The sequence below is a fragment of the Pelobates fuscus genome, chromosome 2 (assembly GCF_036172605.1).
Source record: "Pelobates fuscus isolate aPelFus1 chromosome 2, aPelFus1.pri, whole genome shotgun sequence".
Lineage (NCBI taxonomy): Eukaryota > Metazoa > Chordata > Amphibia > Anura > Pelobatidae > Pelobates > Pelobates fuscus.
This window is the reverse complement of record NC_086318.1, coordinates 155,961,230-155,985,532: the sequence shown is the minus strand read 5'-3', so window position 1 is coordinate 155,985,532 and position 24,303 is coordinate 155,961,230. Positions and strand designations below refer to the sequence as shown.

At 43.7% G+C, this 24,303-nt stretch overlaps 1 protein-coding gene across 2 annotated transcripts in view; it reads right to left on the bottom strand.

The window, feature by feature from the left end:
- Positions 1 to 24,303, bottom strand: part of DVL3 (dishevelled segment polarity protein 3) — a 170,157-nt gene that overhangs the window by 91,558 nt on the left and 54,296 nt on the right. For both annotated transcript variants that reach the window (XM_063442874.1, XM_063442875.1), the window contains exon 3: positions 5,360 to 5,481. In XM_063442874.1, coding sequence (XP_063298944.1) covers positions 5,360 to 5,481 — 122 coding nt within the window. The remainder of the gene's footprint in view (positions 1 to 5,359; positions 5,482 to 24,303) is intronic.

Below are 24,303 nucleotides of genomic sequence, written 5' to 3'. Positions count from 1 at the left end.
ATTTAGTTTGGGGTGTCACCCAATAATATCCCCCAGGGAAGTATTTCAGAGACTAAACACGCAACTGAATATTCAGGGTTTCTGCTACAGGAAAGAAAGACAACTGCATAGAAATGTAAGTGACCAAGTGTCAGTGGCTTTTATTTTAGTACCATTTACAGGTATTTGAAAAATAAATTTGTTACATGTTTCAAGATAGTGTATATTAAACATACAGGCAAATAATGCTCCCTAAATGTGGCCTAATATTTAATTTAAACCATTGCTTGTATTAGTTTGTCTAAAAACATATAGGAGTTTTGTAATACTATTTACTGTATTCAGCATTGAAGAACGTACCTTTTCTAAATATTTTAAGAATGTCATTCACCATTTGACCATGTAACCATGCCATGCACTTTCTAACAGGGGCGGACTGAGCACTCGGGCAAATCGGTCATGGACCGAGGCTCTGGGGGGGCCGCCCGGTGCAGTGCAGTAATGGCTGAGCTGGGGAGTTAAACAATCTCCCCAGCCAGCCTGCACTCAGTAAGGGGCCCGCACAGCCTTCCGCGGGCCCCTGCTGCTAAAAATATAATCCTCCCGTGCAAGGCACACAGAGATAGCTAAGGGGCCTTCCAAAGACCCCACTAGGCTGCCCCTCAGTGTGCCTGTCTCAGTGTGAATTGGGCAGAGGCTCCAGGAGCAGAGCCTCTGCCAGAAGAGTAGCACAGCCACACTGAGCTTGTAGGCTGTCAGTAACACTGCTCATGGCAGCTCCGTGTGGCTGGTTCTGCAGGAAGTTAGATCATGCCATGCGGAGCTGCCCTGATCAGTGTTACAGGCAGCATGAGGCACATGAAGCATCCCCCCAGGATAAGGATTCCTCCCTCCCTGGCCAAAGTTAAGACTCAGGAAGGGAGGAATATATATCCTTTTAAAATCTGTTTTTTTCTTAATTAATAATGTTTTTAGCATTTATCCCCCCACTACTGCCCCTTAACAGCTCCTATACTTCTCCCCTTCATCAACCACAGCCTCACTACCCCTCTACACCCCATGTACCCTTGATCCATCTACAACTCCTATTACCCCCAGGTAACCACTACAGCCCCACTACAACTCCTATTACCCCAGGGCACCCACAACTACTGTTTGCACCCTGCATCCACCACAGCCCCTACCCCCTTGTACCCACCACAACCCCTGCACCCACTACATCCCAGACACCCTCTAGATCCTCATACCCCCTGTACCCAATACAGCCCCTTCCACCCTGCACATACTACAGCCAATACCCTCCTTGCCCCCTCTACAGCCCCTAATATCCCATGCCCCCACTACAGCACATTATACCCACTACAGCCTCTACACCCATTACAGTCCCTACCACTAGGCACCCTCTAGGTCCCCATACCCCTTGCACCCACTACAGCCATTACCCCACTTGCCTCTTCTACAGCCCCTATTATTCCATACCCCCACTAAAGCACCCTGCACCCACTACAACTCCTACCCTCAGACGCCCTATAGATGCTCTATACCCCCTGCACCCACTACAGCCCCTGTACTTATTACATCCCCTGCATCCATTACAGCCCCTACCCCCTGCATCCATTACAGCCCCTACCCCCTGCATCCATTACAGCCCCTACCCCCTGCATCCATTACAGCCCCTACCCCCTGCATCCATTACAGCCCCTACCCCCTGCATCCATTACAGCCCCTACCCCCTGCATCCATTACAGCCCCTACCCCCTGCATCCATTACAGCCCCTACCCCCTGCATCCATTACAGCCCCTACCCCCTGCATCCATTACAGCCCCTACCCCCTGCATCCATTACAGCCCCTACCCCCTGCATCCATTACAGCCCCTACCCCCTGCATCCATTACAGCCCCTACCCCCTGCATCCATTACAGCCCCTACCCCCTGCATCCATTACAGCCCCTACCCCCTGCATCCATTACAGCCCCTACCCCCTGCATCCATTACAGCCCCTACCCCCTGCATCCATTACAGCCCCTACCCCCTGCATCCATTACAGCCCCTACCCCCAAGCACCATCTAGATCCCTATACCCCCTGCACCTGTTACCCCTACCACCCTGCACATACAACCAATACCCCCCTTTCCTCCTCTACAGCCCCTATTATCCCATGCTCCCACTACAGCCCCTAACTCCAGGCACCCTCTTAATTCTTATACCCCTTGCACCCACTACAGCCCCTACCAACCTGCACATATTACAGCCAATACCTCCTTGCTCCCTGTAAAGCCCCTATTTTCCCATTCCTATACTACATTCCCCTATACCGTCTGCACCCACTACAGCCTCTACCATCTGCAGCCCATACCCCCCTTGCCAGTTAAAGTCATTATTAAACCCTTTCCCCCTCTACAGCCCCTCCCTAGCATCCACTACATCACCTACCGCTCTGCACCCACTACAGCTCCTACCCCCACGCACCCTCTAGATCCCCTATACCCCCTTGCACCCACTACAGCCCCTATTAACCCCTGCACCCACTACAGGCCCTTCCACCAGGCACCCTCTAGATCCCCTATACTCCCTGCACCCACTACAGCCCATACCCACTCTACAGTCCCTATTAACCCCAGCCCCCTATACCTACTACAGCCTTAGTGGTGGTTATTATTATTGTATTTACAATAACTCCCCTGCATTCAAGCACATTCACTCTCCGTACATATACACCCCTGCATTTACAGACTGTGCACACACATGACCCAGCATTCATAACCATATATCCATATGTTCACGTACTCTGACCCTGCACACATACAAATTATTGATTCAATGCATCTCTATGAGGAGATGCTGATTAGCGCAGCATGGCATTTTGCTGCTCATGTTCAATTTCCTTCCAATGCGTTCCTATGGGAAAGTATTGGATTGTCTGAGATCTAATTCGATGATCTCAGCCAAGGAGAACACCCAGGCTGCACCTTTTTAACGGGGGAGAGGGGGGGGGCTGGGACCTAAACGTCTATTTTTAAACCTATAGTGTCAGGAATACACGTTTCTATTTTTTTATTTTTTTTTTAATTCTTTATTTTATTTGTGCATGGTTAGACAGTGAGTATGCAGAGCCACATAGCTGCTGCAGACAGTTTCATAGTATCACATAACGTGGCAGATTAAACAGCACAGTTTTTCTTTTTTCATCATGAAGTTAACAAGCTATTAGACAATTATGGTTTGTGATAGACATGCTAGGCTAAGTGTGTGCATAGTAGAGTCGTACTCATTTGGTTTTACATTATAGTAGGTGTCTATGCTTTACTTGTGAAGGAAGATGATTATAACTAGGGCAACATTGCAAGTATACTTCGCTTGGTGGATTACATGAGCTAGGCTTTGTGTAGACAAGCATAGAGAAACTTAAATATTACATGCAGTGTGTCTACACCTAATATGCTGCATCGTTTTCTCTGTTAACAGTGCTAGTGGAGCCTCTGGGGCAAGCCCAAATTTGCATACATAGGTTATGTGTGAGATACCACCAGGGAAACAGACAGGCTAGCTAAACGTGGAGATAAAACCAATTAAGTCTAGCTGTCAACACCCAAACCCTTTTGCTTATTAATGTGGAGTTACGTGGTATCTGTCCTTGAATGTGTAAGTGATCTAAATAATATAACATAACAAGGAGACAACAGGTCACCAGAAGTTAGAGACTGAGAGTCCATGCTGGCGTGCAGCAGTCATCCCCTGTGTTAGGGTAGACTATTTTGACTTGTGTCCTCCGCGTAGCCTGAAGTCAGCCAACTCCCGATCTGCCGAGCCGCAGTGGTTACAGGTAAGCCGGGTGGGGGGTTCTGTGCCCATATGCTCTGTCCTTTGGTGCCCCTGCGGTGGTTGTTGTTGTTTGCGCCGGCGTCCGCCGACTGCTGTAAGCTTGCAGGCGTCTGTGTGAGGTCCAGCGGACAATATATGTAGAAGGCCGGAGGGTCAGGAGCCATCCCCACGATCCGCAGCACAGTCCCCAGGGGATTCCCACAGACAGTTCATGCTGATCTGATTCCATCATATTGCTTGGTGAGAGGGTTTAGTGTGTTTAGTCCCTAGCTGCTACCCATTCCTCCATGTGAGATAGCTGGTGCGCCGGAGTGTCTGTCTGAGCGGCAGTGTTGCGTGGTGAGGGGTCGGGAAGCATACACCGGCTGTTCAGCGCCGCTAGATCCGGGATTCCCGCACAGTTAAAAGATCGGTAAGCTTAGGAGCATTTGTGTCGGGGAACCCCTCTGCCTCACCTCCCCGATGTTTTCGGTCTGCTGAGCCTTGATGATTCCTGGCTTTGCCGCCATTTCGGTCTTGCCCGCCATTTTGGTAACGGGGGGTCTTCTTTGCTCCAGACGCTTGCAGGAACAGTCTCCTGGGACCGGGATGACCCCCACCGGTCCAAAGGGGGGGGATACGGGGCCCCTACCACGTGGCAGCAGAGTTCCGGGAGGAAACCGCAGAGCAGGATAGCGAGGTGGCGGCCGTCCACCTCACTCACCGCCCGGGTAGGCCCCAGTTGTGGCGGTGCCGACGTGCCTTTTCCGAGGTCCAGTCGCTTGTGATCTGTTTGGCCTCAGCACCAGCCCCTCTTTGCCCGCAGGACCGTTTCTTCCAAACTGCAGGTAAGTATTTTTAATGAATTACAAGCTTTAAGATCGTTTTTCTGCAGGAGCTCGCCTCGTGTGCGACCTCTCAGCATGGCGGTCGGGCCCCGCCCCCCCGTTTCTATTTTTTTGACACTATAGTGTTCCTCGTAACAGTTAACACCTGATTTGTAATTTAAGACGCAAAATTTGGAGGCCTGCATACCCTTTTATACATATTGCCATGCTATGTAAACACACATAAAAATTACTACCCTATTTAAAAAAAAAAAAAGGAAAAAAAAAGGAAATTTAACTATACTCTGAAGACTTACACCAGAGCTCACAGTGAATATGCACACAGAAGCATTCATTCACTTTACATGCACATACAATCAAATACACGGTACATCTACACCGACATTTATATTGGTCTACAGGGGGCCCAGGTCCTAATTTTGCCCAGGGGCCCTGACCACTGTCAGTCCGTCCCTGCTTTCTAATATATACATAATTTCTTTCCCATGAATACCTGAAAGTATACAAGTCCGTAAAGGGCATTTCAAAAATTCTTAGATAACAAAAAAGGTGGGTTTTTTTTGGCTTTAGGTTCTGTTTGCCAAAAGAAGTTAAAACACATTTGGAATTTGATAAAGTGTTTTTTTTTTGGGAGTAAATATGCACCTCAACAAAGGTGCATATTACCCAGTCGTTCAGCATCCTCTAATGGGCGAGTGTGTGGAGATGTTGTAATGTATACACACTTACTGGAAAGACGGGGGTCGCGAGTCTCCAATTCCTCCGGTCCTCTCAATTTGTGGAGGCAAATCAGACTGGAGATCAGCACAGACAGAGCCTCCATCAGACTGTGAGCCGTCAGCAGATACAAGCTGTTGGGAAGATATTGCATATGTCAGAGAAGCATTAAATAAGAAACCGTAGCTAATGGTAATAAAGGTCACCAAAGGTTTTGGGCTATTTTGTATGACAACGTTTTTACAAAATAAACACCTTTGCAACAGACTACACTTTAAAAGGGGAAGTGTCACTTTTAAGATGCTTTGTTTCCTTTCAAATTTATATTAAAGATTCAGCAAGTGAAATAATAATCCATCTCAGACCAGACAAAGCAAGGGCAAACATTGTAAATAATGTTGAGAAAGAGAACATTGTTTTATTTCTCCTCTTCTCCATATGTCGACTGCCTGGTGCAAAGGAGAGAGCTTATAGCAATGACTGACAGCGAGCTAAGATGGAGACACCCAGTTGCAGTATAAAAAGGTGTGAATTTCTACATTTAATTTAAAATGTTCACGCTTAAAATGGATATGTTTGTTAAATGTAAGTATAAGTCAACATAATATTAAAAATCCTGTGAAGTGAGAACTACCCTTTTTTTTCACTGCCTCTCCTCTATTTAGGCACGTTGCAACTCCCTTTTGGGTTCTCCTTCATAAACTGCATTGTCCAATAACAGTACTTATTTTGTCATAAGAAACCAAAGTTGAGGTTTCGAGGGAATTGCAGTTCAGCTAACAGCTCTCATAAATAAAAAGTTGATAACTGTATTATAATTTACAGAAACCTTTGTTCTGCCTATAAAGTCATTCTTTGAATGAAGTTCCCCCTTTTGTTAACATAACATAAAATAGGGGATGGGGGTAGGGGAGCATTTAAACATAATTTTTTTATCCAGAGTCTCCTCGCTGCAGCAGCTCCTCACACAACTAAGTAACCAAGACTGATTACCTCTAGCGCAGTCCAATGCTTCCCAGAGAACACAAATCACTGTTGCTGCCCGTCAGATACTTCACATAGAGAATTGAAAGTCTTAAGGAGTAAGTGCCTTTATGGCTATCTGACAGTCAGTAAAGGCGTGCTCTTGGACTAATCCAAAACAATGTTTGAGCAAAAGTAACATATAAGCACCAAAATCCCAAATGAAGATTTAGTGGTTTTTGTGTGTATTGTTCAAATATGCAATGACTTTGTGATTATATGTACAACAAATGTAGATGTGAAAAAAAAAACAGAAAATTCATATCTTGTAATAAATTTTTTATTGGACTAACAGTTTTTTTAATGACAAGCTTACGGGAGAACCTCCCTATCTCAAGTCTAAAGCATTTCTGAGCAAGACGACACATAGAATTCAAAGCTGCGTATATGTGAATAAGTGTATGGGCACATATATGGGTAGGCACATTTGTACGTGTAGGTACATTTATTGGTGCTTATGTGTGGATGTACGTATGTATAGGTGTGCATGTAGTTATATTTGTGAAATCTGTTGTTTTTATATGTATATCTTTTAATGCTCTTATGTATATTGTGTATGTGCTTGTGTATACTTGTACATATACACTACCTGTGTATATGTGTGAGTGTGTGTGTATGCTGGATATAGGCCTTTATGCATATCCTGTAACTCTTGGATGGGAATTTATGCATTCTTAATACAAGTAATTATTTTTTTTTGTCAATCTTTCTTTTATTGAGGCATGAATTATGGGGGGTACAGAATGAAGAAAAAGGGATTTACGTTCTCATACAGGTTGGGAACATAGTGAAACAACATCTCCTTCGCATAACAGCCTCGGATTTTTATATTTTTTAAATTAAGCGTTACAGAAGATTAACAACAAGTTTAATGTAATAATAGTCATACTGGTGTTCCTGTTCAATATGCCTTAACAAGTTAAATGTAATAATAATCATGCTTGTGTTCAAGTTTAATATGCCTGAACAAGTTTAACGTAATAGTAATCGTGCTTGTGGTCATGTTTAATGAGCCTTAACAAGTTAAACGTGTTAATAGTCATGCTCGTGTTCATGGTTAATACGCCTCTTAGCTAGGATAGTTATGAGTTAGTATCGATCAGAGAGGCTAGGCAGTCACTGCTAGCAGTAAACCAGCTGGAGTGTACACCCGTTTGTTGTAGCTAATATCAATGCCTATTCTGGTAGACTATAAGAGGGTATACAAGGCTTATGCACATAGTTAGTGAACAACAGGTGAAGCCCAAGCAGTAAGATTAATAGTGTGAATAACCGCAAGCATAAACATCACATAGGTCAAAACGAGAACATGTCATAAATTCAAGGCTAATGCGTTAGGGGTATGATAGGGCAGTAGCTTATTACCGCATGCCTATTGAATCATGTATGTTTGGTTTGCAGTTTTGGCCATATGCAATTAGCTGACATTACGTACCCTGAACCATTAGGTAGGAGCTATATGTGCTAGGTAGCGGGAGACAGGTTTAAAATGAAAATAATAATGTTACAGTCCAGTTTGAGACATGTATGCTTATGAAAGCTTTCAGTCAGTCCGGCAACAGCAGTAAGTAGGGAGATATGGTTGGTAGCGAGCTGCAGCTGTTCATCCCTTTCGTTTTCCGGCAGACCAGTGTGTGGGTTGAAGATTGTCCTTGCCGCCTTACGGGTGATGGTGTGAGAGGCTTCCCGGCTCTAGGCTGCTGTGCTTCGTCTTGCCCCAAGGTCGGTCGTTGCTGGGGTCTGGTGCTGTTGCGCTCGGTTCCTCTGGCAGTCTCTGTGGGCGGGTGGTGCTGTGCCATGCTCCCTGTAGTGGCGTCTCAGCTTTCGAGGGCCGCTTGTCTTCGGCCTGAGGCCTGTGTGGGTGCTCGCGCCCTCCGCCATTGGACCCATCTACAGGTCCGTGGGCCCAGGGTTCCACCAGGTTCCAGGCTTCTCCCTGGGTGTATGGCCGGCTGTGGGGGGAATTCCCCAATGTGAGCGCCCGGCTCAGATGAAGAGTGAGCGGGCCTCCCGATTGCTATGTCCACATGGGTGGCAGTTGGTTCGTATCTTTAGTATAGGAGTGAGTGGCTGCTCGTATGCCAGTGGCAAGGTTGCCTGTTCCGTGCACCTGGACGTCGCCATTTTGTGTGCGGATCCCGGGCTACATGTCGGCGGTTGCATGGGGAGCTGTACGGCCTGGTTCAGGGTAGTGTAGTTTAGTTTGGACCGGGATCACCCCCCCGGTCCAGTGGGGGGGAAACAGGGCCGGGTCCGCAGATTATCGTTTTGTGTCAGGCTCCGTCGGGCGGGATAGCGTTGCGGCGGCCGTCCGCTTCACTCACCGCCAGCATGGGATCCGCCTGTTACAGCAGGCCTCATCCTCCGAGGGACTAAAACCCCGAGGGCAAGCCTCTCCTCAGCTCGGGCAGCCCGATTCCGTTGAGGGTCACAGTTAGTCTCGGATATTTCTCCCCAAAATTCTCGATTTGTAGGCTATTTGTGGGTCATCTTGCAGGAGCCGAGCTGTCCTGCGACCGCTCAGCTCGGCGGCCCGGCCCCAATTATTTTTTTTAACTCTCCCCTTCTAGCACCATCTTCTGCATGGTTTTGTTTATTTTCTCTCTCTCTTCCCCCTCACTCTGATCTTCACACAAGATATTTACAACAAGAATGGTGTCTATTTTCTATTAAACCTGTGTCTTATCTGCACATGTCGCTTTAACCCCTTAAGGACACGTGACATGTGTGACATGTCATTATTCCCTTTTATTCCAGAAGTTTGGTCCTTAAGGGGTTAACTTAAGGGGTTGCTTTAGACTTGAGAAAGGTAGGTTCTCTGGAAAGCTTGTCATTAACAAATTCTTAGTCCAATAAAAAGGGTATTACAAGATATGAATTTTATCTGTTTTTTTTTACATCTACATCACTGGACTAATAATCTCGACAGCAAATGTACATATTTGAACAGGATAAACAATTCTTAAGACAAAATCCAGGATTAAATAAATATACTGCCACTGTGTGGACAATCTCATAATTGCATCTGGCCAAAACAAAATAAATAAAAGTCTAGACAATGTATATATTACATGATCAACAATACAGGTGAAGGGAAAACCGCGTTCAGAGCTACTAATCATACAATGATAAGTTTACAAGATTACAGATCGTTCAATCAAATGTAGGAATTTCAACAGCTTTTAACATTTTATTGCATGCAAAGCACATCCAAGGATGAAAATAAATTTGTCTTTCAATCATTTCCCAAATATTAGGCTAGGTAAACAAGCATTATTACTATTGAAAGATGTGGATTCATTACTACTCACACAACGTACTTTTCTGAATCCACAGGAGACAGTGCTATCAGTGAAGGTTGCAAGTTAATAAGGAATAAATACACAGCAGAAATAGATTACAGGTCTGCCACGCTTCCCACAAAATTTGCCACATAAAAACATTAGTTGTTCAGAAACAGGGGAAGGAGCATCAGGGAAAAAAGAGCGGAGAATCATCAGACTAGAGCAACGTATCCATACAAGTTAAAGGAAGCAAATCTCTGAGGTGTGTGTAGTTGCCAAATATACCAACCATTTGTGCCGGTTTAGTTTTGGAGATATAACACATTTTATATTCCCCAACTTTACAACACCCTGTTATTAAATCTTAATAAGCTTTATTAAGATTTTTGCCCTAAAAATTAACATTTGTGCAGGTTTGGTTCTGGAGATTGTGCACAAAATATTTGATCAAAAGGTGCAAGGAACTCACTATACCTCTCTCCCTTTATCCTACTCCAGATAGTGGCAGCTATATGCCCTGCCTCCTCATCTTCCACTCTGTGACAGTAGCTGCTGGTGAAGTTTTGAGATAGTGGGGTGCCACAGTCGTCCCCCAGAATCTGACTCTACCCTTAAACACTGTAGCCATCATCTTCTGTCCTGTGGCATCTGTGCACTTAACGTCATGTATTCAACACTAAATAGTAACAGATACAGAGTTTTAAATACAATTCTCAGAGCTAGTTATAATAGAGAGATATCCATACAATACACAAAGATAAGAACAATACAGAGGTACCTATACCATTCACAGAGTCAGCTACAATACAGAGATACCCAAACAATTACAAAGAACCCAGTACTATAAGAAAATACCAATACACAGAGCTGAACATAATGCAGAGATACCAACATAATACACAGAACTAGGCACAACACAGATACGCAGAGCTGGGTACTACGGAGATAACATTAGTATCACATACAACCAGGGGTTTTGTGACGGATTGCACGGAGCTGTAATACAGAGATTCCCACACATTACAGTGTATCTGTATAATGCTCCATCATTGTCTAACACCTACTCTCTAGCTGTCCCTTTTCTGATCTAATCTTCAGTAATGCCCCTGCTATGACAACAACAGCTAATTAATGTTGCTGCTGTTATGAAACCGTATGCAAAGTGTTAAAGAAGCAGAATACCGATAGACTCTCTATAACCTTTGCAGCTGGAAATATACCGTAATTAATCTGCAGTAGTAATATGGAGACACTAAGTAGCTCACATGGTTACAACAATCATTACAGATTTAAATCAGAACCTTAGTAACAGTCCTAGCCCTGCAACGTGGAGCTTCACAAAATTTAAACATACCCACAGAATGAGTTTCTCAGGTCTCTGTTACAGAGTGACTGAGCACTTTAACCCCTTAAGGACACATGACGTGTCTGACACGTCATGATTCCCTTTTATTCCAGAAGTTTGGTCCTTAAGGGGTTAAATGGCGCTTTACGGGAACCCAGATAACTTCATCTCATTGAAGTGGTATCGGTTTAGTGTCCCTGTCCTTTATCCCTTTAATGTAAAACATAATTTCAGGGAAACTGCAATGTTAAATTGCAGGGTTAAAACAACCTCTAATGGCAGGCACTAGAGGCGCTTCCTGCATTCTTAAGGAGTTTAACTTTAAAATTTTAACTTTAATTTTACATTTTAGCCAAATTTTAGAATGCTTTCCTACAGTGAAGTTCTAACGCGCAAGTCTAATACCGCACACATACTTGGGATCCCGGCACACAATAGCGTTAGGAAAACAGTTTTGCATTCCTAACGCTATAGTGTAGATTGTGGACCCAGTTGTATGAAAACTGCTGAGACAATGTCGTTTCTGCTTTGCCTTGGTATATCTTTTGACTGTGTAGGAATTTCAGTGAAATTCTAACAGTCAATTTCAGTGACATTTTAACACAGTCAATTAGTATTTAAGTCCTAAACAAACCCAATATAAAATATGCATTTTGCAGGAAACTGGGAAGGACAAAAAAAAAAAAAAAAGAAAAAGACTATGCATGTACAAAACAGGGCAGATTTCAAATCTGTATTTTTTTATTTTTTTTATTTCTTTTTTAAAGATCGCACTACTTGTATGGGTTCTCTGGCAGAATATAAAAGAAAGAGGGTGGCCACAGGAGATACGAAAAATAAACTAGGGAAAAGGAGTACAGGACATGTACTTTCCTCTATTCATTTATAGAGTAGTTGTACTCTATATCATCATCAAGGTTGTAAAGTAATTGGTAATGCTGAATTACACACCTTGCACTACTGGAGATGGTTTTATGGCAAAGTCACATAGTTCTGACTGAGAAGGAACAGCCACTTCTTAGTCCTTGCAGCATTCTTCTACCAAAATAAAGTGTGTGGGGTTGTAAACAAATGTACGGTTACAATTAAATCCACTGGGTGACACTATTGTTCCTTGATTAAAGGGACACTATAGTCAGCAATACAACTTTAGCTTAATGATGCAGTTTTGGTTTATAGATCATGTCCCTGCAGTCTCACTGCTCAATTCATTGCCATTTAGTAGTTAAATCACTTTGTTTATGCAGCCTAGTCACAGCTCTCTGCATGTGACTTACACAGCCTTCCTAAACACTTCCTGTAAAAAGTCATCTAATGTTTATACTTCCTTTATTGCAATGTCTGTTTAATGTAGCATTTCCTAACTCCTGCTCTGTTGATAGCTTGCTAGACCATGCAGGAGCCTCCTGTATGTAATTAAAATTCAATTTAGAGAGCCGATAATACAAAATTGTAATGCAAGTTACTATCTGATTAAAAATGAATCCATTTTTTTTTTTATACAGACTGTGTGAGTCACAGCCATGGGAGGTGTGACCAGAGCTGCATAAACAGAAACAAGTGATTTAACGCCTAAATGGCAGTGAATTAAGCACTTGGCCTACAGAGGCATGATCTATACATCAAAACTGCTTAATTAAGCTAAAGTTGTTTTGGTGGCTATAGTGTCCCTTTAAAAACATTTAGTTTAACCCCTTAGTGACCAGACTTTTTTTCCCAATTTTCTTACCGTTAAGGACCAGGGCTCTTTTTACATTTCTGCAGTGTTTGTGTTTAGCTGTAATTTTCCTCTTACTCATTTACTGTACCCACACATATTACATACTGTTTTTCTCGCCATTAAATGATTTCTAAAGATACCATTTTTTTCATCATATCATATACTATAAAATTTAAAAAAAAAATATGCAGAAAAAAAAAAAAACCAACAACCTTTGACCCCCAAAATCTGTTAGGCATCTACAACCGCCAAAAAACACCCGTGCTAAATAGTTTCTAAATTTTGTCCTGAGCTTAGAAGCACCCAATGTTAACATGTTCTTATACAAGTAGGACTTTTACCACCAATCTATGCCAAATAAAAATCAAATTAAAAAAATGGTGATTTAAAAATACATGCACGGAGAACTTTAAGGCTCACTGCTAAATAACAATATTTATTCAGTAACAACTCCACAGTACAGTGATACCCCCCCATGTATAGGTGAGTCGGGATCTCTGGGGGCTACAAGACCTTATTTGGAGGGTGAGCATTCCAGTTTCCCAACTAGGAAATTTCACAGCTGGTCATCATGCACCCATGTCCTATTTAGGACATTTTAGAAGCTGGCCAATGCTTTAACCCCATCAAACCATATATTTTTGCAAAGTAGACACCCTAGCGTATTTCAAAGGGTGGTATTTTTAACACTTTCCATGCACTAATTCTACCACCAGTCTTTGTCAAACTTTTGGGTAGTCATTTTTTTGTATTATTTTTCTCTCACATTGTACTTTAGGTATGGATTCTCAGTTCCTGTTATGTGTTACTGACAAAGAACACCCAAATATGTGTTCAGCAACATCTCCAGAGTACATCAGTGCCCCCAATGTACAGCTGTAATGGGTTTTTGCAAACTTACAGGGATTAAATGTAGGGCTTTCCCCTTTTCCATGTTTGGACATTGAAATTTGAGACTGTATAGCAGCCCAGGAATGAAAATTAACCCCATCATGGCATACCATTTGTAAAAGTAGACAACCCACGGTAATCGAAATGGGGTATGTCTTTTGTAGTAGCCACTTAGTCACAAACACTGGCCAAAGTTAGCGTTCCTATTATTTTTTTTGCTTTTTTTTTTTTTTTTAATTTATTTATTTTTTTACACAAAAACTGCACTTTTACTTGTGAGTTCATTGTCGTGATAAGTTTTACTGTTTCAAACACTTATATTTGTGTTCAGCGACGTCTCCTATAACAAAACCCATGTACAAGTTTTATGGTGTTTTGGAAAGTTACAGGGTCAATATAGGGCTTGCCCAATTCAGTTTGCCAGATAGGTTTGCTGGGTCTGTGTTGCCTTTTGAGACCATATGGTAGCCCAGGAATGTGAAATAACCCCATCATGGCATACCATTTTCAAATCTTGACAACCCAGGTTATTCAAAATGGACTAGGTCTAGTCTTTTGTAGTAGCCAGTTAGTCACAAACGCTGGCCAAAATAAGCATTTTTTAAATATATATATACACACACACACGTGTGTTGTGGGAGGGGCTTGGGTCCCCTTTATAAGGGCTTCCAATCCTGTCCCAGTTCACTTTTGTTGGTTTGGCGAGTTGCCAGCACTGCTGGGGGTCACTTCCGGGTCAAGTTTGCAAGAGGCGCTTCACAGAGGTCCTACTGTCTCGAAATTCCAGTGTCCCCCGTGCTGAGCGTCCACTCTACCGGAGTGCCTGTCCGTCCACCTGGTCCCTCATCCACAGGGTTCATGTCACACCAACCTAATCCGTGAGGTTGGTCTGTACCATTCCACACACTGTGCACTATATGACTTGTCCGGGGGCTCGGGAACCCACAGACTAACCAGGTTCCTCCAGCACCGCAATGTTGTAGGTCGAAAGCCCCCGCGGACAATATGCTGCTTTCGCCACATGGGCGATTTATTTCTTTGTTAAACTTGCAGTGTGTCAGTTTTCATGTATCCGAATGAGTGGTTCCGGAGTTTTAACACTAAAAAAACGTTTAGTCAATTTCCTTTCGTACAAACTTCTTATTTTCGTGCCGCATTCGGCTCTTTCAGGTTTCATTAGCAACATTCTTTTTAAGCCAGGTTGTCTGGGCTTTCGGTTATATTCACCGCATTTCGGCTGGTTTTCCTACCCTTTTTTGTATAACAATTTACACATCCTGTAGTACAATATCGCCACCTTGTGGCCACGTTTCAATGTTAATTTTGCTATGCTTTAGTGCAGGGGTAGGCAACCTACGGCACTAGTGCCATGCACAGCACTCGAGGTGTCTTTGCACGGCACTCAAGGCTGCTAGAGCCAAACAGACTCTGGCCTATCAGGAGTCCCAGTAAAACTTCAGATATCTGCTAATCCGAAAAGGTGGTGAAGGGCAATCCTCAGTTTACGCATTGCAGCACATAGAGGAAGTGACCTCAGATCACCTCCTCCCAGCACTTGTGAATGGGAATCCACACTGTAGTAGAGCAGCTCGCAGTTGCTGTTGCAGCTCCTGTCCTTGACATGTACCTGGCCGGCCTAGTCTCCACTGGAAGCCACCCACACTGCTAGATATACACAAAAATGCAGAATAACCCTCCCCTCATACAAATAATACGGACAGCCCACAAACAAACACACACAATCCGCACAAACGAAACACCACTAACAATCCACATACATGCACACAACCCCACATGCAATACCCCAAACAGCCCCCACACACTACCAAACACACACTGTGACATATCCATCCCCACACACACAATTCCACAAGCAGCCCCCATACATATGTATTATACACAATACCATAAACTACTCATGAACATATACAATATAATAGCTCAAATACGCAGGGCCGTCTTTAACGCGGGGCAAACTGGCCAGCTGCTCCGTGAGCTCTGCTGGCCTCAACTATTTCTAACCCTCTGGCCGGTAATCTGCACGCTAAGGCGGCCCACCGGGTGGCCCATGCACAAAGGACCACCCGGTGGGCTTCTGTCAGCAGGGGCCCGGTTGCACGCTGAGGCACTTTAACAGCGCAAGCGGGCCCTTTGCTTTTCGGCAGCAGGCTGGGAGGAAGTGACGGCCGCCCTTTAACGCGGGGCAAACTGGCCAGCTGCTCCGTGAGCTCTGCTGGCCTCAACTATTTCTAACCCTCTGGCCGGTAATCTGCACGCTAAGGAGGCCCACCGGGTGGCCCATGCACAAAGGACCACCCGGTGGGCTTCTGTCAGCCGGGGCCCGGTTGCACGCTGAGGCACTTTAACAGCGCAAGCGGGCCCTTTTCGGCAGCAGGCTGGGAGGAAGTGACGGCCGCGCATCACTTCCTCCCACAAAGAGAGGAGCGCGCGGGAAAGAAGAGTAGGCATATTGGAGGGGGACTGACCAAGAGCGCTAGACCCCAACTCCCAACACCTTCAGCCACCAGCAGGAAAGGTAGGAAACTGGAGGGTTTTAAAGTGTATGTCTGTGTCAGTATGTCTGTCAGTGTGTGTGTGTCATCTGTGTGTGTCAGTATGTCTTTGTGTGTCAGTATATCTGTGTGTGTGTGTCAGCATGTCTGTGTGTCAGTATGTCTTAGTGTGTGTCAGTATGTCTTAGTGTGTGTCAGTATGTGTGTGTGTATGCAAATTTCAGTGTGTATATATCTCTGTGTGTGTGTATATGTGCATACATCTCAGCATTCACACACTAACACTACACACAAATACACCCCTGCATTCAAATTTCAACACTTACTACAAACACATGTCTGTGTTACACACCAAAATTATATGTAAATACACCCCTGCATTCAAAAACCAACACTACGCAAATACATGCTTGCAATCACGCCAACACCACATACAAACATATTCCATACAAAAACCTGTTTACATTAAAACACACAAAAACTGCTTAGTGCTAAATACAGACCTGCAAACATGGGTAAATGGTAGAGCCCTAGCTGTCAATGCATTTCTGGAGTTGCACGACAGATGGGGATCTACCTTTTTAATCACCCGGGCAACAGGGAGACCCCCAAAAATTCTCGCACCTCTCTACTTTAGGTCCGCCACTGCATTGAGGTGGTGGACGTGATTGCATGCCTGGGGAGGGGGGACAGGGTCCAGGGGGCCCCAAGCAAATGCTTTGCCCAGGGTCCAGTTACTATTAAAGACGGCCCTGCATATACGCACAAATACAACGATACAAAGCAATTACAGTAAAAATAACACAAGCAGAATACGGCAGCATACACACCTCAATTAAAAAAAAAAAAAAAAAATAAGACCGGCACGCTACGGGACATCACATTCCTATATCGGCACAGTGCTGCTAAAAGGTTGCCTACCCCTGCTTTAGTGTATGGATGATATTACAGGTAAAAAATGAATTTTGCTCCTTGTAAATTTTGTAGATAAGAAAGGAAGTCTTAATTTAGTATTATACTTAAACCTGCTGTTTTGGTTCACATCTATAGGTATTGTTGATTTTCTACCCGCTGGTTCAGAACGGTTAGGTGAATTCTACCAGTTTTACAAACACATCAAATTGTCATTTCTAGATTGATGAATTTGGCTTTAATTGTTTAGGTTATAACCTAATTTCTCCTCATTATTTAAGGTATTAACTCAAATTCTTTAGGTGACAATATCAGATATATATATATATTATATATATATATATATATATATATATATATATATATGCCTATTGCAAGTCACAAGGTGTGCATCAATTCGTTGCAGCATTTGCCAAATTTGCACCCTGTGTCTGGCCATTGGGGTAGGTTATTCTATATTAGTTAGATCCAGGAACTGACCCACATGTTTTACAACATCCTCAGACTACTTTAGGTTGCCGTACGTTACAACCCCAACCCTCCATACTCTACTCCTACAACTATTCATCATTTCAGATTCTCACTAACAACGTTTACACGTACTTAGTTCATATTCCTTTTAGTGGAGAGTACTGGCTTTCAGGGATTCACGTGTCCAACTAGTTTATGTTTTCAGGTATCTATGCCATAAGGCTAGTGGTCCCGCAAGGCCAACACCCATCCTCATACTCTGAGGTATACGCCCATCGGTCCAACGCATAGATATTCGCCTCGTATGGTGGCATAGAGAGGGCCTCACCTGTCACTCCCATACCATCTTCTGCTTTAATTGTTACCGAGAGGCCGCCACAACGTTTTGTGGCCACAAATCCCCTCGGGCCAACGCATAGTTAGAGCCTCTCACGACACTTGGAAACTAGAAGGGCCTCACCCGGCACCCCTTTTTAGTGGAATTTTTTCTCTACTTGGCAATAGCTAAACTGACCCACATGTTTAACCACATCCTCAGGTTGCCGTACATTACAACCCCAACCCTCCATACTCCACTCCTACAACTATTCATCATTTCAGATTCTCACTAACTACGTTTACATTTACTTAGTTCATATTTCTTTTAGTGGAGAGTACTGGCTATTAGAAATCCAGGTGTCGAATAGTGTATATTTTCTGGCCTCTATGCCATAAGTTAGTGGTCCCGCAAGGCCAACAACCATCCTCATACTTTGAGGTATATGCCCATCGATCCAAGCATAGTTACCTGCCTCGCACAGTTGCATAGAGGGGGGCCTCACCTGTCACTCCTATATTATCTTCTGCTTTGTCACCAAGAGGCCAACATCCCGCCACAACGTTCAGTGGTCTCAAAAAGTACCCTCGGGCAAACCCATACTAAGAGTCTCTCAAGCCACTTGGCAATTAGCAGGACCTCACCTGTCACCCTTTGCGTGGAATTTTTCGCCGCTTGGCAATAGATAGTCTGCAGTGCCAGTTGGTCTTAGATATAATGGTAATTTTACATCTCAGTATGTCTCGGGTTTACGAATCTAGGGATCGTTATTGCTCTGTCTTTCCCGAGACTGAACTGGATTTGTATATGCACAGGCTGGGTATCTGTGGCACAAGTATGGTGGCACAGCCTTCTATGACAACCATCGTTCCTTTTCTGCAAAGATGGCTGCTGCTCTGACTCAGTTTAACTACAATATAAATTGGAGTAGATTGGATGCTGAATTATTCTATAGGCATGTTGCAGGCTTCAGGACTTGTGCAGTTTGTGCATCCACAGCACACTCTAAAAACCCGTGCCCTAATATGGCAGAAGGTGAGAAGGGTCACTCGGTCCCTAACTCGGCAATATCGACCAAAGGTTTGAAAGATAATCTGGGTAGGGTCTTCTTGGGCAAGTGCCAGATATGTAATAATTTTAACACGGGAACTTGCGTGTTTAGTTCCTGTAGATTGTTACACGTGTGCTTACTGTTTCCGGGCTCATGCAAAGACCATGTGCCCTAGTAAATGTTTCCTAATCCGTACATCACTTGCATCAATGTCACGTTATTTGCTAACCTATTACGACACCCCCCCTCACAACATTTGGTTAAATTTCTCACCGAAGAGTTGTCTAAGGTTTCGCACAGGTATCATACACTTGCCATCTGGTACGGTGGAATGCAATAATTTGCAAACCACGATACACCTGGCCGTAAGTGCGAGCAATCGTAAAACAGGTAGGTCGCTAAATGAGGACCACCTGTACATGTATAATATATATAAAATATATATATATTTTAATATCAAAATACAATTAGAATAAAATTACATTATATATATATATATATATATATATATATATATATATATATATATACAGCTGCAAGAAAAAGTATGTGAACCCTTTGGAATGATATGGATTTCTGCACAAATTGGTCATAAAATGTGATCTGATCATCATCTAAGTCACAACAATAGACAATCACAGTCTGCTTAAACTAATAACACACAAAGAATGAAATGTTGCCATGTTTTTATTAAACACACCATGTAAACATTCACAGTGCAGGTGGAAAAAATATGTGAACCCCTAGACTAATGACATCTCCAAGAGCTAATTGGAGTGAGATGTCAGACAACTGGAGTCCAATCAATGAGATGAGATTGGAGGTGTTTGTTACAGCTGCCCTGCCCTATAAAAAACACACACCAGTTCTGGGTTTGCTTTTCACAAGATGCATTGCCTGATGTGAATGATGCCTCGCACAAAAGAGCTCTCAGAAGACCTACCATTAAGAATTGTTGACTTGCATAAAGCTGGAAGGGGTTATAAAAGTATCTCCAAAAGCCTTGCTGTTCATCAGTCCTCGGTAAGACAAATTGTCTATCAATGGAGAAAGTTCAGCACTGCTGCTACTCTCCCTAGGAGTGGCCGTCCTGTAAAGATGACTGCAAGAGCACAGCGCAGACTGCTCAATGAGGTGAAGAAGAATCCTAGAGTGTCAGCTAAAGACTTACAAAAGTCACTGGCAAATGCCAACATCCCTGTTAGCGAATCTACAATACATAAAACACTAAACAAGAATGGATTTCATGTGAGGATACCACAGAGGAAGCCACTGCTGTCCAAACAAAACATTGCTGCACGTTTACAGTTTGCACAAGAGCACCTGGATGTTCCACAGCAGTACTGGCAAAATATTCTGTGGACAGATGAAACCAAAGTCGAGTTGTTTGGAAGAAACACAAAACACTATGTGTGGCCAAAAAGAGGCACAGCACACCAACATCAAAACCTCATCCCAACTGTGAAGTATGGTGGTGGGGGCATCATGGTTTGGGGCTGCTTTGCTGCATCAGGGCCTGGACGGATTGCTATCATCGAAGGAAAAATTATTTCCAAAGTTTATCAAGACATTTTGCAGGAGAACTTAAGGCCATCTGTCTACCAGCTGAAGCTCAACAGAAGATGGGTGTTGCAACAGGACAATGACCCAAAGCATAGAAGTAATTCAACAACAGAATGGCTTAAACAGAAGAAAATAAGCCTTCTGAAGTGGCCCAGTCAGAGTCCTGACCTCAACCCGATTGAGATGCTGTGGCATGACCTCAAGAAAGCGATTCACACCAGACATCCCAAGAATATTGCTGAACTGAAACAGTTCTGTAAAGAGGAATGGTCAAGAATTACTCCTGACCGTTGTGCACGTCTGTAAACTGGAGGTTCAACCAGTTATTAAATCCAAGGGTTCACATACTTTTTCCACCTGCACTGTGAATGTTTACATGGTGTGTTCAATAAAAACATGGCAACATTTCATTCTTTGTGTGTTATTAGTTTAAGCAGACTGTGATTGTCTATTGTTGTGACTTAGATGATGATCAGATCACATTTTATGACCAATTTGTGCAGAAACCATATCATTCCAAAGTGTTCACATACTATTTCTTGCAACTCTATATCCTGAGGAAGGCCCTTGTGTGGACCGAAACGTCGATTTTTGTATTTGATAAAATAAAGAAATCTTTTTCAATTTAAAAGACCGTGAATGCAGTTCCATACCACTGTTTATACTATCATCCCCAGAAGACGGGAACCCGGCAAGTAACAGTCAAGTTTTGACTTTAAATTCTATTTGAGCTTGAGTGCAAGGATCTTTTGAGAGATATATATATATATACACACACACGTACTTCCCCTGGGGTTAAAAGGCCTCTCTGCCTTCACTTTATCACAAAATATTATATATATATATATATATATATATATATTTTGTGATAAAGTGAAGGCAGAGAGGCCTTTTAACCCCAGGGGAAGTACGTGTAGTTTGTGTGTTGCATAACACAAAGCTATGTTTAGTTATGGGCCCCTAGGCAGGTAAAGGTGGATTGCTGGCTTCCTCCCTGGAAGCAGGTAGGAGAGAGGCTGTTCTCTCCAGTGAGAGAGTCAAGGAGACTGAAGCAGTTAAAGGGACACTCCAGGCACCCAGACCACTTCTGCCCATTGGAGTGGTCTGGGTGCCAACTCCCACTAACCTTAACCCTGCAAGTGTAATTATTGCAGTTTTTAATTATAGGGTTAACTCCACCTCTAGTGGCTGTCTACTAGACAGCCACTAGAGGGAACTTCCTGCTCTATAGCACAGATTATCTGTGCTAGAGCGTCGCTGGACGTCCTCATGCTGTCTGAGGACCTCCAGCGTCGCTCAAATCCCCATGCTTTCCTATGGGGAGACATAATGCGCATGCGCATTAGGTCTCCTCGGCCGGTGGGCGGGACCAGTCTCACCAACCGGCCGACTGAGTAAGGAGGAAGAGCGGCGCGGAGGAGGAGACCGCGACGAGGGACATCGTCGCTGCCTCAGGTAAGTGACTGAAGGGGTTTTCACCCCTTCAGTAACTGGGGAGGGAGAGGGAACCTGCACTGCCAGGCACTGGAGATTCCCTTTAAGGCTGGCTTGGAGCACTGGGAGTGCAGAAAGGGAAGCAGTCAAGGCTGGCTTGGAGCACTGGAGTGCTGAGAGCGGACAAAGACAGTTGTTTAAGTTTAACCCCTGAGAGATAGGGAACCTGAAGTTAGTTAGTGCTCAGACGAGCTAGGTTTTTGTTTATAGGTGTTACGGTTGCCTCCAGGCTGGCTGGAAGTTGGACCGTAGAAAAGGATGCTCCTAGCGCTTTCCAAAGGACCATCAGCACCGTAGCCACCATAAGCACTGCGAACTCCACGAACCACCGCTGCTGGGCTGGTATCTCGCCGTCTGCTCTGCGCCCTGGACCTACGACCAGGCTCCAGGTTCCAATAGGTGAACCTCTTCCTTCTGTAGAGCGAAGCAGGATCAGGAACAAGAGCTCTTACAAGAGCTCAGTAGCTAAGGGAGTATGAAGAGCATAGCAATCCCTGCAGTGATTATAGCTGTCCCCTACAAACATGAGTCACGGCTACAAGTTAGAGGGTCAGAAGAGGTCTCTGGTGCTGGAACACCCAGCCTGGCTTTTATTGAGGTTACAGGCAAACAGGACACTCCCAGGGGGAGGCATAAAATCACCAATCACACATCTGGTGCAACCCACACATCCCCTCCCCTCAGATAAACAGTTAAACCAATTATTACATACAATAAAAATACAGTTTTCACACACATACTGTAACTTTAAAACCATACATTCAATTTCCATATTCAGACTCAGCATACATCAAACATAAACACTTCCAAAAATCAGGCAAATCCCTCCAGTGGATCAAAAGTTAGCTGGAAGTCCTTTATGACCGACCGCAAGCACAATTTCCTGCCCAAAACAGTTCCATAGATTTGGGCTGTGCGGTCGGTCAATTTCATGCCGAAAAACGACTAAGTCCCATTTCAAACGGGACTTAGTCTCTGGAGCTGCAAGTTCAGAATGGAAGAAGGAAAGGGTCAGCGGTGTTCGGTAAAATGTGTAGCCGATTTCAGTTCCACAGAATCTTTAGCATATACCGCTGACCGCATTCGACTGAACAAAGATGGCCGCCGCCACGTGCAATTAACCTGCAGTAACCTCACAGCCTGGGAGGTAAATTGCCTGCACACTTTAACTTCTGGGTGGTCCGCCTGTGTGGTACTTGGTTCAGTAAGCCCTATTTACTGAACCAAGTGGGAGAAAGCCAGGGGCAAGTTATTTTACAGGTCTGGGGACATAGTCTTAAAGGGTCATTGTTCAGCAAAGTCACAATATGTCCCCCAGACGGTTCTTAAAGGGCCATACACACCCAATAAAAGTTAATAAGTTTTCAGGGGCACAATCTTCCAGGGGCCATAGTCATGAGGAAGGAGGCTGGCAAATAGGCTTCTCCACAATCCAGGGAAGCAGGGCAATTTTCCATTTAAAGGGCCAGTTACAAATAGCGATTTGTAACAATAGGGATTTGTGTTATATTTAGGTTTTCATTTACTGCTGTCTCCTGTGTGGATTTGCAAATAAAGTGCCTGGATTATATGCAATTAAAAGGACTGTGCCTGTTGTTTACCCTAGAAGACCGTGCTACCTGCTGACAAGGATCACAATATATATACACATACATACACACACACACACAGTATGTAGTTATGATATACACACCCGTGTGTAATTTTACATTAATATATATTTATATTATATTTTAATAAAAATTACACTTAGTATGACGTTATATACAAGATATAATATATATATACACACACACACACACACACACACACAGCTCAAAAAAATAACATCCTAGATCTGAATGAATTAAATATTCTTCTGAAATACGTTGTTCTTTACATTTTCAACCCATGGAGGTCTGGATTTGGAGTCACACTCAAAATTAAAGTGGAAAAACACACTACAAGCTGATCCAACTTTGATGTAATGTCCTTAAAAAAATTTCAAAATGAGGCTCAGTAGTGTGTGTGGCCTCCACGTGCCAGTATGACCTTCCTACAACGCCTGTGCATTCTACTGATGAGGTAGCGGATGGTCTCCTGAGGGATCTCCTCCCAGACCTGGACTAAAGCATCTGCCAACTCCTGGACAGTCTGTGGTGCAATATGACGTTGGTGGATGGAGCGAGACATGATGTCCCAGATGTGCTCAATTGGATTCAGGTCTGGGGAACGGGCGGGCCAGTCCATAGCATCAATGCCTTCGTCTTGCAGAAATTGCTGACACACTCCAGCCATATGAGGTCTGTATGTGTGTGTATATATATATATATATATATATATATATGATAGATAGATAGATAGATAGATATATATATATATATATACACATAT